Here is a 14,297-nt window from a genome sequence, read left to right as displayed (position 1 = left end):
CTGTGAGGGGAGGCCATGCCAGTTGCCAAGGGATGCCATCACCCCCTCTCCCATCTCATCGGACCCTGGGACCAGCTCTGCCCAAGCACAACCAACTGCTCTCCCTCTCCTCCCTCCGTCCAAAAATCCCAGGAGATCCAGAGGGAAGAGGCCTGAGGGAACTGGAAGGTGATGAAATAGAGGCCCGGAGAGGGCAGACTTGGCAGTAGTCACATAGCCAGGACTACTATTGGCCTGAGGCTGATGACAGCATTGCGGGATGAGGATCATTAGCTCCACTCAGCTAATGAGGCAATTGTGGCTTGGAGAGGTTAAGCAACTCACTCAAGGTCACACAGATGGTTAAGTGTTAAGTCCAGGATACAAATCTTGTCTGATTCTAATACCTATACTCTTTCCACTATACCTGCTCTGTACCTGTGCAGCCATTTAAATTTAAATTCATTAAAATTAAATTCAACTAAAAGTTCAGTTCTTCATGCCCACTAATTCCCACTGGTCGCATTTCAAGTGCTCAACAGCCACATGTGACTAATGGCTGTCACATTGGACCCGGCAGATACAGAACATGTCCATCTGCATAGATGGTTCTGCTGGACAGAGCTGCTTTAGACCAAGTCACTCTTCTCCATTTCTGTTAAGCATCAAGCAGCTGGGAATGAACTCAAAGTAACAGTATAAAGACTGCAGGCTGGCAGAAGGAAGAGCTGCCCAGCCCACATTCTGGAAACAGAGCAGGCCGTTGGCATTTCTGTCCATGGAGAGTCTAGAGATGCAAGGAGACCACTGCCCCTCTGATGCTATCAGCCCTGCCTACCACCTTTCAAGGCTTCCTAGCGAGGGACTGCCTCCTTCCACAGCCCAACTGCTCCTTCCCACACTGGGCTCTCCTTTCTTTCTTTCTTCTTTTTGAGACAGAGTTTTACTCCTGTTGCCCAGGCTGGAGTGCAATAGCATGATCCCAGCTCACCGCAACCTCCACCTCTCGGGTTCAAGCAATTCTCCTGCCTCAGCCTCCCAAGTAGCTGGGATTACAAGCATGTGCCACCATGCCCGGCTAATTTTGTATTTTTAGTAGAGATGGGGTTTCTCCATGTTGGTCAGGCTAGTCTTGAACTCCCAACCTCAGGTGATCCGCCTGCCTTAGCCTCCCAAAGTGCTGGGATTACAGGCGTGAGCCACCACGCCCAGGCTAGGCTCTCCTTTCTTTAGCTCCTGGAGACCTCCTTCTCTCTGACCACAGCCCTCATTTTAATGCAACTGCTTTTATTGAACATACATTAGGGACAGGCCCTGGGGCGGGGAAACCTAACAGCTGCATCCAGAGTGCAGCAGGCCCCCCAACCCGGCTCCTACCTGGCTCGCTGCCTTCTGCCACCTGCACAGGTTGGGCCCGCAGCACCCTGAGCAGCTCCTGGGCCCCCTTCTTCTCTGCCTCGCTGGCTCCTGTACCCACCCACAGGTAGGCGGCTGAGGGGGTTTTCAGAACAAAGGCATCGTTGGAGTTCAGTGCACCAGCCTTAGGCAATACCTGGGAGGGTACAGCTTGGTTAATCAAGAACCAGACAAAAAGCCTCAGCCCCCTCCTCACAGCCCAGGAGACCCTGCAGCAGGACTAGCTCTCAGGTGGGGACTTGGAGGAGTACAGCCCATCAGAGCTAAGGGCACAGACTTTGGACCCTGATGGCCTTGGTTGACTCCCATGAGTCACTAATGCACCGTGACTAGCCAACATGGTTCTAGAATTCAGGGCTGCATTAACAGAAGTTGAGTGCCCAGAACAAAGGAGGTGAGAGTCCCATTTCCCTCTAGGCTGCTCAGACCACCCTGGGAATCATGTCCAGATCTGTGCCTTCCTCCGTGAAAGGGATAGTGGACAACTGGAACATAATCAGGAATGGCATCCTGATTGTACAGAATGGTAGGTAGTGAGCTGTCCACTATGCAAAGTGTGCAAGGGACACTGGGTATCCTTGAAACAGGGGGAAGTCTAAGACAGACAGCCCTGTGGCCAGGGCAGGAAAATACAAAAAGCTGCTTCTTACCCCCTCACTCACCTCCCCCCGCCCCCGTTCCTGTGCCTGGAGATCTGGTCATTGAGCTGGGAGGTTTCAGGGAGGCCAATCCCTTCTGTGGTCCAGGACCTGGAAATTACCTCGACAGCCCGGGTGGCTCCAGCGCTGTTGGCGCGGACCTGGAAGAGGCGGGTGCTGGCAGGGGCTGTCTGCCCGCCCTCGCGGGAGGTGCCGCCCTTGTAGATGATCATGGGCTTCCCACCAAACAGGCTCATGAGGTGGGCGGGCTCCTTGCCTTGGACCACACGGCTCTGGCAGGGAGACAGGAGAGCGAGTCAGGGACCTTGGGGGCAGGCTTCAGTCCTTCTATGTTGCACTGGGCCCATCTCTCCATCAGGCTTGTGTCTGTGTGTGGCATGGAATGTGACCTGACAACACACAGGCGGGGACACCAGAATTCCAGGAAGGGTGGAGACAGTGCTATTGTCTGAGGTCCCCAGGGCACTGCTGCTGTGGCTACTCTCCATCTCCATGAGGACATGCCTTCCTGACCCTCAGCCTGGTCCAAAAACCAGGAGAGCCTGTGTTTGCAAATGTTCCCTTAAATAGAAGCACAGGGATTGCTGGTGGATATTCTCCCAGAATGCTGACGTCAGGCCTGGGCATGACTGCTGGGGGAGTGGTAAGAACAGAGCATTCTAGATCCAGAAAACCCCCTCCTGCACAGCCAGTGCACCCCAGATGCAGGCAGCAGTCAGGGGCTTGGTGGTGGGAGTGAGGCAGGGAAGACGTACACCCTCACATCTGCTCCTGCCCTGTGGGCTAACTATGTCCAGAAGAAAACCTCACATGTACGTCGGGCATATGGCAGTTGCTTCCCACCACGACCCATCACCGCTGAGTTAGGGCTTAGACCCCCACTCCACCCTGATGGTGAGAACTTGGGCACGTGTCTCAACCTCTTGGGTTCCTCCTCTGAAAAATGCAGCCAAGGATGCTACTCCCAAGGCTGTTGTCAGGATGCACTGAGCTAAGATGGTCATCATCTCATTTAGTGCCCAGCACTAATGACTATCATAGTCAAAGGTCAGGGCACGAACCCCCAATCCCAATCTAGAGCCCTGCCCACTCCCACCGTAGGATGGAGGAAGCACAATTGTTGTCCACTTCCCCCATATCTCCACAAACCAGCTCTGCTGCCCTCCAGCGCCTGGCCAGAGTGACTTTTTAAACCAGAAATCCCTACACCTCAGACTTATCATTCAGCAACTTCCTGTTGTTCTCAGCATCAAGGTCAACATCGTCACCATGGCCTCTGGTGGTCTGGCCCCTCTGAGCATCTCTCTAGCCTCAAATCATGTCATTTTCCCCTTGCTTTAACACCCAACGCCCCCTCCCACCTCAGGGCCTTTGCATGTGTACCACCCTTTACCCAGAATGTGCTTTCCTTCACTCTAGCTGGGCAACTCCTACATGTGCATTAGGTCCCAGTTGAACAGTCCCCTCCTGGGACAGGGGTGGACTTTTCTAATCCAATAGGATCCTACCTGGGATTTACATCCTTGTACTTAACACAAGTGTATAAGGGGGGACTTCTTATATGCCAGGCATGACTCTAAATGCTTATAAATGTTAACTCTTAATCCTCACAGCAATCCTGTGGGACGGTACTGTTATTACCCCTATTTTGAGGACACAGAGCGGCTAAGTGACTTGCCCAAAGTTGCCCAGAGGTGAGGACCGGATTCAAACCCAAGCCTGCTGGTTCCACATCCGTGCTCAGCCACATCGCCTCTCCCATGTCTCTCTCCCAAGGTCTTGTCAATTTCACTCGCTGCATCTGTCATAGCCATTGGTGTGCATGTGTGTTGAATGCCTACTAACACCCAAGACTGCAAAGTCCATTAGGGCAGGAGCAGTGTGTCTGTGTGTCCATGGCTACAGATGCAACATGGAACACATAGAAGCCCTAAATAAATACCTGTTCCATGGATGGATACATGGATGGATGGATGGATGGATGGATGAGAGTCAGACAGATGAATGAAGAGAAGGACAAGGCTCAGGCTGCAGCCCAGAGAGGTGGTGGGCTGGGCTCACCTGGACAGGGGTACCTCCCAGCTCCTCATCCAGCTGAGCAGTCAGGATGGCAGATGCAGCGACCTCATCCTGGGTAGACTGGGCACCCTGCCTGGAAGGGAAAGTGAGATTCAGCATCAAGGTGCACACAGAGCCCTGAGCCTCTCCCTTGCCCCGAGTCTGAGAAACCTACACATCTCCCTGTTACCAGTAATGAAACAGATAGAGAGGGAAGGGGACTCTTTCAGAACAATGAGAGCCAGGAACCACACCAACACTTCCACTCTCAGCCTAGCATCTTGCCCGCTTACAGAGATCTGAGTGCAACGCATGGATTTCCTTATGCTAAATGTGTCCCACAGGAGACTGGCTGGGTCATCCCATGCTGAACAGCCACAGAGAAGATGCTCTGAGACTCAAATCTGAGATGCAGAAAAGTGGCCAGGACATTTCTCCAGGTGGAAAAGCAGGTCGCAGAATAGCAAGTGTTACGAGAGCCTATTTGTGGGAAAAGATATCAGTGATCAAGCCTCCCGTGAACACATGCAGAGAGGTCTGCACAGATGTTCACCAAAAGGTCCATGGTGATTGCCCTTAGAGGGAAGATTTAGGGGGATTTTGCCTTTCTATCCCACCTCTTTGCATATTCTCTAAGTTTTCCATAACCAAAATATGTCGTCATATAAGCAAACAAAATCTGACCTATTAATGTGCTAATGCAGCTAATTTTTTAAACAGTCTTCTCACAAATTTTGTACCAGGTGTATGTATTATCTAGTAAAAAAAAATTTAAGCTGTTTTTAAATGTCTGAGGTTGTCGAATTGAGAGACATTCTACAAAATAACTGACTAGTACTCTTTAAAAGTGTTAAGGGCATGAAAAAAAGGAAAGACCGGGCAACTGCCATAGATTCAGAGACTTCGGAGACATGATGAGTAAATGCCATGTGGGATCCTGGGTTAGATCCTAGATCAGGAAAAGAACAGTAGTGGGGGCTGGGCGCGATGGCTCACGCCTGTCATCCCAGCACTTTGGGAGGCCAAGGCAGGCAGATCAGTTGAGGTCAGGAGTTCGAAACCAGCCTGCCCAACATGGTGAAACTCCATCTCTACTAAAAATACAAAACTTAGTCAGGTGTGGAGGCGCACACCTGTAGTCCCAGATACTTGGGAGGCTGAGGCAGAAGAATTGCTTGAACCTGGGAGGCAGAGGTTGCAGTGAGCCGAGATCATGCCACTGCACTCCAACCTGGCGACAGAGCAAGACTCTGTCTGAAAAAAAAGTAATGGGAAAACTGAGGAAATTTAGGTAAAGCCTATAGATTAGTAAGTAGTATTGTGTCAATGTTCGCTTCCTGGCTTTGTTAATTGTGCTATGGTTATGTAAGATGTGAACATAGGTGAATATTACATTGGGTAATGGATATACGAGAACTGTCTGTACAATTTTTGCAACTTTTCAGCAAGTGTCTAATATTATTTCAAAATAAGTTTAAAAAAGAAGGAATCCAGCCGGGCGTGGTGGCTCATGCCTATAACCCCAACACTTTGGGAGGCTGAGGCAGGCGGATCGCTTGAGGAGTTCGAGACCAGCCTGGGCAACATGGCAAAACCCCATCCATACTAAAGTACAAAAAGTAGCCGGGCGTGGTGGTGAGCAGTGGCGAGTAGTCCCAGCTACTCGGGAGGCTGAGGCACAATAATCACTTGAGCCCCGGAGGCAGAGGTTGTGGTGAGCAGAGATCGCACCACTGCACTCCAGCCTGGGCAACAGAGCAAGACCCTGTCTCAAAAAAAAAAAAAAAAGAAGAAAAAAATCCAACAGTCAATAATCAGACAAAAAGTTTTACACTGTGTAGTAAGAGAAATGCAAGTTAAAAATACACTGAGACACCATTTTATAAACCATAAGATTGGCAAATAGCCAAAAGTTTGACCACACAATCCACAGGTGTGACTATAGGGAACCAGGGACTCTCACAGGTTGCTTGGTGGGAATGTAAAATGCTACAAACACTACGAAGGGAAATTGGGGGCTATCTATCAAAATGACAAGTGCAGTTACTCTTTGACGCAGCAATCTCGCTTCTGGGAACTTACTTCTAGAGGCATTTCTCTGCATGTTCAAAATGATGTTTGTTTAAGGTTACTAATCACAGCAATGTTTGTAATAGAGAAAGACTGGAATCAACCCAAGTATGCATCATCAAGGAATTTGTTAAATAAACTATAGTAAAGCCACCCAAAGGACTATTATGCAACTGTAAAAAAGAATGAGGAAGCTCTCTATGTCTCTATGTACTGACATTATTGATCTCTAGGAAGAATGGAGTCAGAAAAGCAAGGTGCAGGGCAATATACAAAGTATGCTTCCTACCTTTTGTGTAAGGAAGGGAGGGATCAGGCTATAAATTATTTGCATATGTTTTTTTTTCACGAAGAATTACTGGAAGGATATGCAAGAGATTAAAGCAGTTACCCAAGAAGGGGTGGGGTCTGGAGAATGGGGTAGAGAGGGACAGGGGTGGGAATAAGATTTCTCAATAAATACCTTTATATTCTGTTTTGATTTTTGAACCATGTAAACGTATTCTCTGTTTTAAAATAATTTGGGGGCTGGGTGTGGTGGCTCACGCCTGTAACCCCAGCACTTTGGGAGGCTGAGGCAAATGGATCATCTGAGGTCAGGAGTTCAAGACCAGCCTGGTCAACATAGTGAAACCCCGTCTTTACTAAAAATACAAAAAATTAGCCAGGCATGGTGGCGGGTGCCTGTAATCCCAGCTACTAGAGAGGCTGAGGCAAGAGAATTGCTTGAACTTGGGAGGCAGAGGTTGCAGTGAGTGAGACCACACCATTGCACTCCAGCCTGGGCAACAAGAGCAAAACTCTGCCTCAAAATAAATAAAATAAATAATTAAATAAATAAAAATAAAATAAATTAAAAAAATTTTTTGGCTTGAAAAATACGTGTGGGAGGATAAACCCTAGTGTGCACAGTACTTGGCATGGATTTGTGGGAGATGTTCTGTTTGTTTCTCCACATTCACTATATCCTACAATAGATGTATAATCATTTGGTAAGAAGAGTTCAAAGTTGTTTGGAGAAATAAGCAAGTGGTGTTGCCCTGTGGACAAGAGCCTCTCCCAGCAGGGAGTGGTGGTCCCACCTCAGGCCCTTACACCCTCAGTCTGTCTTCAGCCCTGCTCAGGGCCCAGCCAGTACCCCCACGACACACACCGATGGCCCCAGAACCTCACCAGTTGTAGATTATCTGCCCCTGGCGGCCACCATGGCGGTAGTTGTACAGAATGATGTAGCTGTCGCCTCCATAGAACTGTCCATAAGTGGCAGGGTCCACGGGCACTTTGTTGGAACCTTCAATTCTCCAGATCTGCAGGAGCAAAGCTGGGGTCAGATGCTGTGCAGCACCCCCACCCCCCAGCTCAGGCAAGCCAGGAGACCGCAGCGTGGTAGGTTGCGGTTAGACCATGGGATGAACTTTTAATCACTTGGGCTCGGACCGGAGTTAAATGGTTTGCCCAACTCACAGAGCCACTAGGAGGCAGGGCTGGGACTCTGGGTCAGGGTTCCTGCCCGGGACCCTCATACCATGCCCTGCCCCAGCCCATCTGTCCTTTGCTGAGGATTGTCAAGGCAGCTCCCAAGGAATGCAGTACAGTGAGGGGAGGAGCCAGACACAGACCCCAAATCAGGCCCCTCATCCCCTTCTGGGCCATGAGACCTCAGACAACTGGCTTAACCACTCTTAGCCTTAGTTTTCCCATCTGCAAAATGGGGATAATCATAGTACCTACCTCAAAGTACTGTGAGGCTCAAATGAGTTTACTCATGAAAGTCTAGCACAGGGCCCAGCACAAAGGGACTGCTCTGTAGGTGGCAGCTGCTCTTATTATCATAATTATTATTATTGTCTTACTAATATCACCATTATCTCTATTGTTACTGAGCTGCCTGGATTCTTTTTTTCTTTTTTTTTTTTTTTTTGAGACGAGGTTTCACTCTTGTCGCCCAGGCTAGAATGCAATGGCGCAATCTCGGCTCACTGCAACCTCTGCTTCGCGGGTTCAAGCAATTCTTCTGTCTCAGCCCCCCGAGTAGCTGGGATTACAGGTGCCTGCCACCATGGCCAGCTAAGTTTTATATTTTTAGTAGAGATGGGGGTTTCACTATGTTGGCCAGGCTGGTCTCGAACTCCTGACCTCAGGTGATCCGCCCGCCTCGGCCACCCAAAGTGCTGGGATTACAGGCGTGAGCCACCGTGCTGGGCCTGCCAGGCATTTCATAGGTCACCTGCAGAGGCAGGGCCACCACGAGGCGACCTCAGCGTGACCCCTGCTGGCAGGTCTCCGCAGCGTTCTGGTGACACCGCTTTTTCCAAGCGGTCATGAGGCCCGGCAGCGCCACCTGGTGGAGCTATGGAGACACGGAGTAGTCCAAGTCCTGGGAAACGGAATCCTAGAATCTCTGGATTTTGAACATTCTTGAAGGTGATGGAGTAGGATGAAACCCCACTTTACAAGTGAGAAAGTGAAGCTCAAAGAGGTTATGTAACTTGCCCAAAGTCTCACAGTCAGGCTGCCAGGGGTCTTACCACACGGCCCCACCTGAAATATTTTCATTGCATTCTCCCTATCCACTGAAGCAACGAATCAATGCTAACACCAAACCAAAAACAATAATACATAAAAATGAACACGTTTGTTATTCCTATCATTAGGAATGGAATCAAGTTTGCCTGAGGCGGATTCTACCTCCTAAACACCTCTGAACCCCACATCCCTCTTCCCCTTCTCCACTGTGACCTTCTTAGTCTCAAGGTCATCATCTCTCCCGTACACTATTAGAACCAGCTCCTTATAAGCTCTCTACCTTCATTTTCCTGCCTCCAATCCATTTTCTTAGTTTTCTTTTTATTTTTCTTTTATTTATTTTTTAACTGATTTTTTTCTTCTAATGATATCCTGGAGTCATATTCCAACCCATTTTCTCGGTGAGTTTCTAAAGCATGTGGCCGGGTGCAGTGGCTCACGCTTGTAATTCCAACACTTTGTGGGGCCAAGGCAGGAGGATTGCTTGAGCCCAGGAGTTTGAAACTAGCCTGGGCAACATAGCGAGACCCTGTCTCTATTAAAAAAAAGAAAAAAAAAGATAAAGCATAGATCTGAGCCTGTTGCATTTCTGATTTAATAAAAAGAGAAACCCCTCACTAGCACCCACTGGTTAGAGGATCAAGTCCACACCCTTGAAATTGGCATTCAAGGCCCCTCCCTGGGGATGCCATCAGCACTAGACCCCTGGGATAGCTCCCTCCTTTCCGAACATAGCGAGTCCCTCCTGGAATGCCCACCACTCTCCGCTCTTCCTCTCCGGCAGCAAAGCCCTACTCCTACTCTGAGACCCCACCCAAGGGTTCCCATCTCTGTGCAGGCTGCCCTGACCAAACACCCCCGCTGCTTCCTGTGTCCGCACAATCCCCTGTGCTCCCTCCCATCTTCCACTGATCACACAGGTCTGTGGCTGTGGTCAACTCCCCTCCCAGACCAGGCACTCCTCAGGGCAAGGTGGGGCCAAGACACTTGGCTTAGGGCCTGATACACAGTAGGTGCTCAGGGTAGATTGGCTGTAAAAACTAAGTAACACCAAAGAATCTCAGCTACCAAAATTGTGCAAACCTCAGAGAGAAACCTCCTTGGGGAAGCAAGAGGCAGTGCATGGGGAAAGTGAGGGAGGGGCCTGGACACACCCACCCCACGCCCTAAACGTACCTGTTTCTGGCCTGTGCCATCATCATCCATGCCGTGCTGGGCAGCCATGGCAGTGGAGGTGTGCAGGGTGGCGGCGTCGAAGGGCACCCGCTCCACGTTGGCGATATGGCTGGAAAGGTAGGACAAGCCCAGGCCGTCTGTCTGGTCTGGGTCCCGCCAGTTCTTGAAGAACTGCTTGAACAGTGGGGTCTCACCGCCCTCGGGAAGGACCGAGACCTGGGGAGGGGAGGCGGAGGAGCAGGATGTGGCTGGGCTGCCCAGCAAGGGTCTCCAGGGTAGCCTCAGATACCCTATCCACACTGAGGGTAGGACACCCGCCCTACTCCAGCCCATCCCCTCCAAACAGGACCCACCCCTTCCCATCCTACCTGGCCCCCAAGACTCACCTGAGTCTGCTTGGGGTACTCCATCTTGGTGATGAAGTCAGAGGCTGTTTTGAGGGCAGCCTTCCTCTCTTCCGTGTTTGCCTGCTTGCCTGTTGGCAGCCAGAGGAAGTGATGGAGGGTTAGAGGCCCGGGATCCTGCTGCATCCTGACCTCTAATGGTCCAGGAGAAGGAGCTGCCAAACTTCCCTCCCTACTCTTCTTAGACTGTGGACAGCCAAGGCCAGAGACCCCCAGAGCTGACCACTCCCTAGAGCTCCTGGAGTCCAGCCTGGGGGCTGGCCAGTGACACCAATCACAACACTATTGTGGTCCAGTTAGTGAGCATGTATTTTGTGCTTAGAACTACACATAGATTATTTAATCCACAAAATAGTCTTAAGTAATAAAAAAAATTGCTATCTTTTCCTGAGTATCTATAAGGAAACTAGGGTCTTAGAGAGATTAAATTACTTGACCTAGGTTACTCAGTGAGCGAGAAGCTGCCACCCTGAGGCCATTCCCGTGCCAAGGAGCTCCTGGCCAGCCAGTGCTGGCCCTCAGTCCCAGCCTTCTCACTGCCAAGGCCAAGGTCCAGATCAGCTGGCCCAGGGCCCAGGGGGCCTAGAGAGTAATAATTATAATAGTCTCTCTCTCTCTCTTTCTCCCCACTCTCTCCCTTTCTCCCTGTCCTCCTACTGCCTCCCTCTCCTCTGTCCTCTTCCCCAAGATGAGCCTTAGAGGATCAGGGGAGGATATTGATGGGTCCTCTCAGAACATCTCAGGGCCTCTAAGAAACATCTGGGCCAACAGTTTCCAAGAGAAATCCCACAGGATAGTACCCAAAGAGTTTATGAACTTCTAGCTTAGCATTCCCCAAACCAGATCATCTTCATGAAAAGCCCCCCTGTAAATGAACAAGTTAAAAGTCCTACAGTAAACAAACGAACATTTTAAAATCCACTGTTGCCCATGAACTTATCTGACCATACAGTTAGACGTTTTCTACATAATTTCTACAGGATGCCAATTAGCCTCTCAGAGAACTGACGTTATAATGCACTTGGGAAACACCAATTTTAGCTCAGATCAGGAATCTGAGGCCCAGAGAGGGTAAGTAAAGTGCCCAAGATCACACAGTACGTCAAATGCAAAACCAAAGCATCAGCCCAAGCCTTCTGATTTCCATTGCACCAGGCGCCTCTACCACACTCCACGCTCCCCCGGAGCTGAGTTCCTGGGAGCTGCAGGACATCACCCCCAAGATCCTACAGGCCAGCTGGGACCCTTCCCCTGTCTCCAGTACCTTTCCAGACAAAGATTTTCCCATCCTTGCCATGGTCCAGGATGAAGCAGTCCTCTGACTTCAGGGCCCCCTGGGCGAAGGGGTTCTCATCAGCCACGAGGGAGACGGACATGGTCCCTGCACCATTGGAGACCTGAGGGGACGAAGCAGAAGGAACCAGCACATGAGTGTCTGTGGCCGCCCAGCCCTGAGACTTCCACCATCTTGCCCCACCCCTGGTCACAAATGGCCCTGCAGAGTAACACCTGGGCTTCCTCTCGCACACATTTAGACATTGTTTTTCCTTTTCTGCTTTGTCAGAACCACATCTGCTGACCTACACTCAGGGGTAACACAAACTGCACATGGGAAGGGAGGGCGGGATAAAATTTGGGGAACTGGGTGGCAGAGGGGAACTGCATAGTTTGCTGAAAATGTATTCAACTTTACTATTTTAAAAAAAAGAGAAGAGGCCGGTTGCAGTGTTGCACACCTTTAATCTCAGCACTTTGGGAGGCCCAGGTGGGTGGATGGCTTGAGCCCAGGAGTTCTAGACCAGACTGGGCAACATGGCGAGATCCCATCTCTACAAAAAATACAAAAAGTAGCAAGGCGTGGTGGCGCTTGCCTGTGGCCCCGGCTACTTGGGAGGCTGAAGTGGGAGGATCACTTGAGCCCAGGAGGTCGGGGCTATAGTAAGCTGTGACTGCGTCACTACACTCCAGCCTGGGTAACAGAGCCAGACTCTGTCTCGAAAATAAATAAGTAAACAAAAGAGAAGAAAAGAAAAATAAAAGTAAAAAGAGCTAAATGTAATCTGGTATCCTGGATTGGAACCTAGAATAAAAACCTGGGGAAATCTGGATAAAGTCTACAGATTAGTTAATGGCATTGAAGCAATGTTAATTTCTTAGTGTTGACAAATGTACCTGGTTATGCTAAGATGCTAAGGAGAAGCTGAGTGAATGATACATAGGAACTCTTTGTACTATCTTTACAATTTTTATGTAAACTTAAAAATTATTCTAAAATAAAAAGTTCATCCAAGTTAAAAAAAAAAAAGTCTATCTTAAGAGTCAAAAGTCAAAAGTTTAACAATAACCAGTTGGCAAGGCTCTGGGTAAACAGGCATTTAAGATCCCTGATGACAGTAACTTGGGAGCTCTTCCAGAGTACAGTTGACTGTGAGGTACCAGTCCTTTAAATAATAATTATTCTACATGAATTGAGTACTTACTACTCTGTGCCAGTCACTGTCCTAAGCAATTTCTATAACTGATATAATTATAGAACCCCTTTAATCCTTGCATATGATAGTTCTGTTGCTATCCCTGCCTCATTCACAAGGAAACCAAGGCACAGAGTGGTTAAAGAACTTGCACAGCTAGAAATAGCTGACCTGGAATTCAAACACAGGTAGTCTGACTCCTGACTCCAAAACCAGTATTTTATTTTTTTATTTTATTATTATTATTATTTTTTGAGATGGAGTCTCGCTTTTGTCGCCCAGGCTGGAGTGCAATGGCACGATCTCGGCTCACTGCAACCTCCACCTCCCGGATTCAAGTGATTCTCCTCCCTTAGGAGGAGAGCTAGGATTAGAGGCGCCTGCCACCACGCCTGGCTAATATTTTGTATTTTTAGTAGAGACGGTGTTTCACCATATTGGCCAGGCTGGTCTCAAACTCCTGACCTCAGGTGATCCGCCCACCTCGGCCTCTCAAAGTGCTGGGATTACAGGGGTGAGCCACCATGCCTGGCCCAGAACCAGTATTTTCAACCACTGACTCATTCTTCGGCCTGTGACCAGCAGTTCCTTGTCTAGGAACTTGCCCTAGTGCTATGCTGTACTTAGCACAAGTGCACCAAGAGGGACTGTCTGCAATTGGAAAAGGTGGAACATCCTAATGTCCATCAATTAGGATTTGCTTAAATTCTTACATTCATAAAATAAAATACTATACAGCTGTTATAAAGGGTTGTGTTGAGATTTATTATAGAAAGATATTCCTGACCATGTTGAGTGGAAAAAAGACCACACAACAGCATGAATAGTTTGGATCCAGTTACATAAAATAGAAATGGCGGGGAGCGTTGGCTCAGGTCTATAATCCCAGCACTTTGGGAGGCTGAGGTGGGCAGATCACATGACCCCAGGAGTTTGAGACCAGCCTGGGCAACATGGCGAAACCTCGTCTCTACAAAAAATACAAAAGTTAGCTGGGCGTGGTGGCATACATCTGTAGTCCCAGCTGCTTAGGAGGCTGAGGCAAGAGATCGCTTGAGCCTGGTAGGCAGAGGTTGCAGTGAGCTGTGATTGTGCTGTTGTACTGCAGCCTGGGTGACAGAACAAGACCTTATCTCAAAATAAAATAATAAGATGGAAATGGAAAAGTAACTAGGCACAGAAAGCTGTGGCTGAACAAAGATGTGTTCTCTCGTGAGGAGGAGAGGCTGATTTTTTAACTGGGTATTGTCATTTTTGTAATTAAAACACATTTTAAAAGTAATACTGGTTTTTTAAACTAGTGAAATTGCACGGACTTTTATTTTCTTTTTATATTTTGAATACTGTTCTTTTTTTTTTTTTTACAATAAACATGTATTACTTCATAATCAGAAAAAAATCAGTAATGTAGTAGTTCTTTGGCAGTGGTGAGAATCAACATCCCCATTTTGTTGTTTTACTGAAAATACTTGGGGCACAACGTAAGTATGATTGAGCTTTCTCCCAGAGCTCAGCCAACAGAGTTCCCCAGCTGGAGC

General features: G+C 48.8%; 1 protein-coding gene across 10 annotated transcripts in view; it reads right to left on the bottom strand.

Moving 5' to 3' along the window:
- The window catches only part of GSN (gelsolin), a 63,570-nt gene that overhangs the window by 4,846 nt on the left and 44,427 nt on the right, over nt 1-14,297 (bottom strand). For all 10 annotated transcript variants that reach the window (XM_032165015.2, XM_032165016.2, XM_058445850.1 and 7 more), the window contains 7 exons: nt 11,553-11,685; nt 10,271-10,359; nt 9,885-10,100; nt 7,356-7,489; nt 4,116-4,206; nt 2,156-2,326; nt 1,357-1,531 (listed from right to left, as the gene is read on the bottom strand). In XM_032165015.2, coding sequence (XP_032020906.1) covers nt 1,357-1,531; nt 2,156-2,326; nt 4,116-4,206; nt 7,356-7,489; nt 9,885-10,100; nt 10,271-10,359; nt 11,553-11,685 — 1,009 coding nt within the window. The remainder of the gene's footprint in view (nt 1-1,356; nt 1,532-2,155; nt 2,327-4,115; nt 4,207-7,355; nt 7,490-9,884; nt 10,101-10,270; nt 10,360-11,552; nt 11,686-14,297) is intronic.

Source organism: Hylobates moloch, unplaced genomic scaffold (genome assembly GCF_009828535.3).
Source record: "Hylobates moloch isolate HMO894 unplaced genomic scaffold, HMol_V3 SCAFFOLD_10, whole genome shotgun sequence".
Lineage (NCBI taxonomy): Eukaryota > Metazoa > Chordata > Mammalia > Primates > Hylobatidae > Hylobates > Hylobates moloch.
This window is presented reverse-complemented; position numbering and strand designations above follow the sequence as displayed.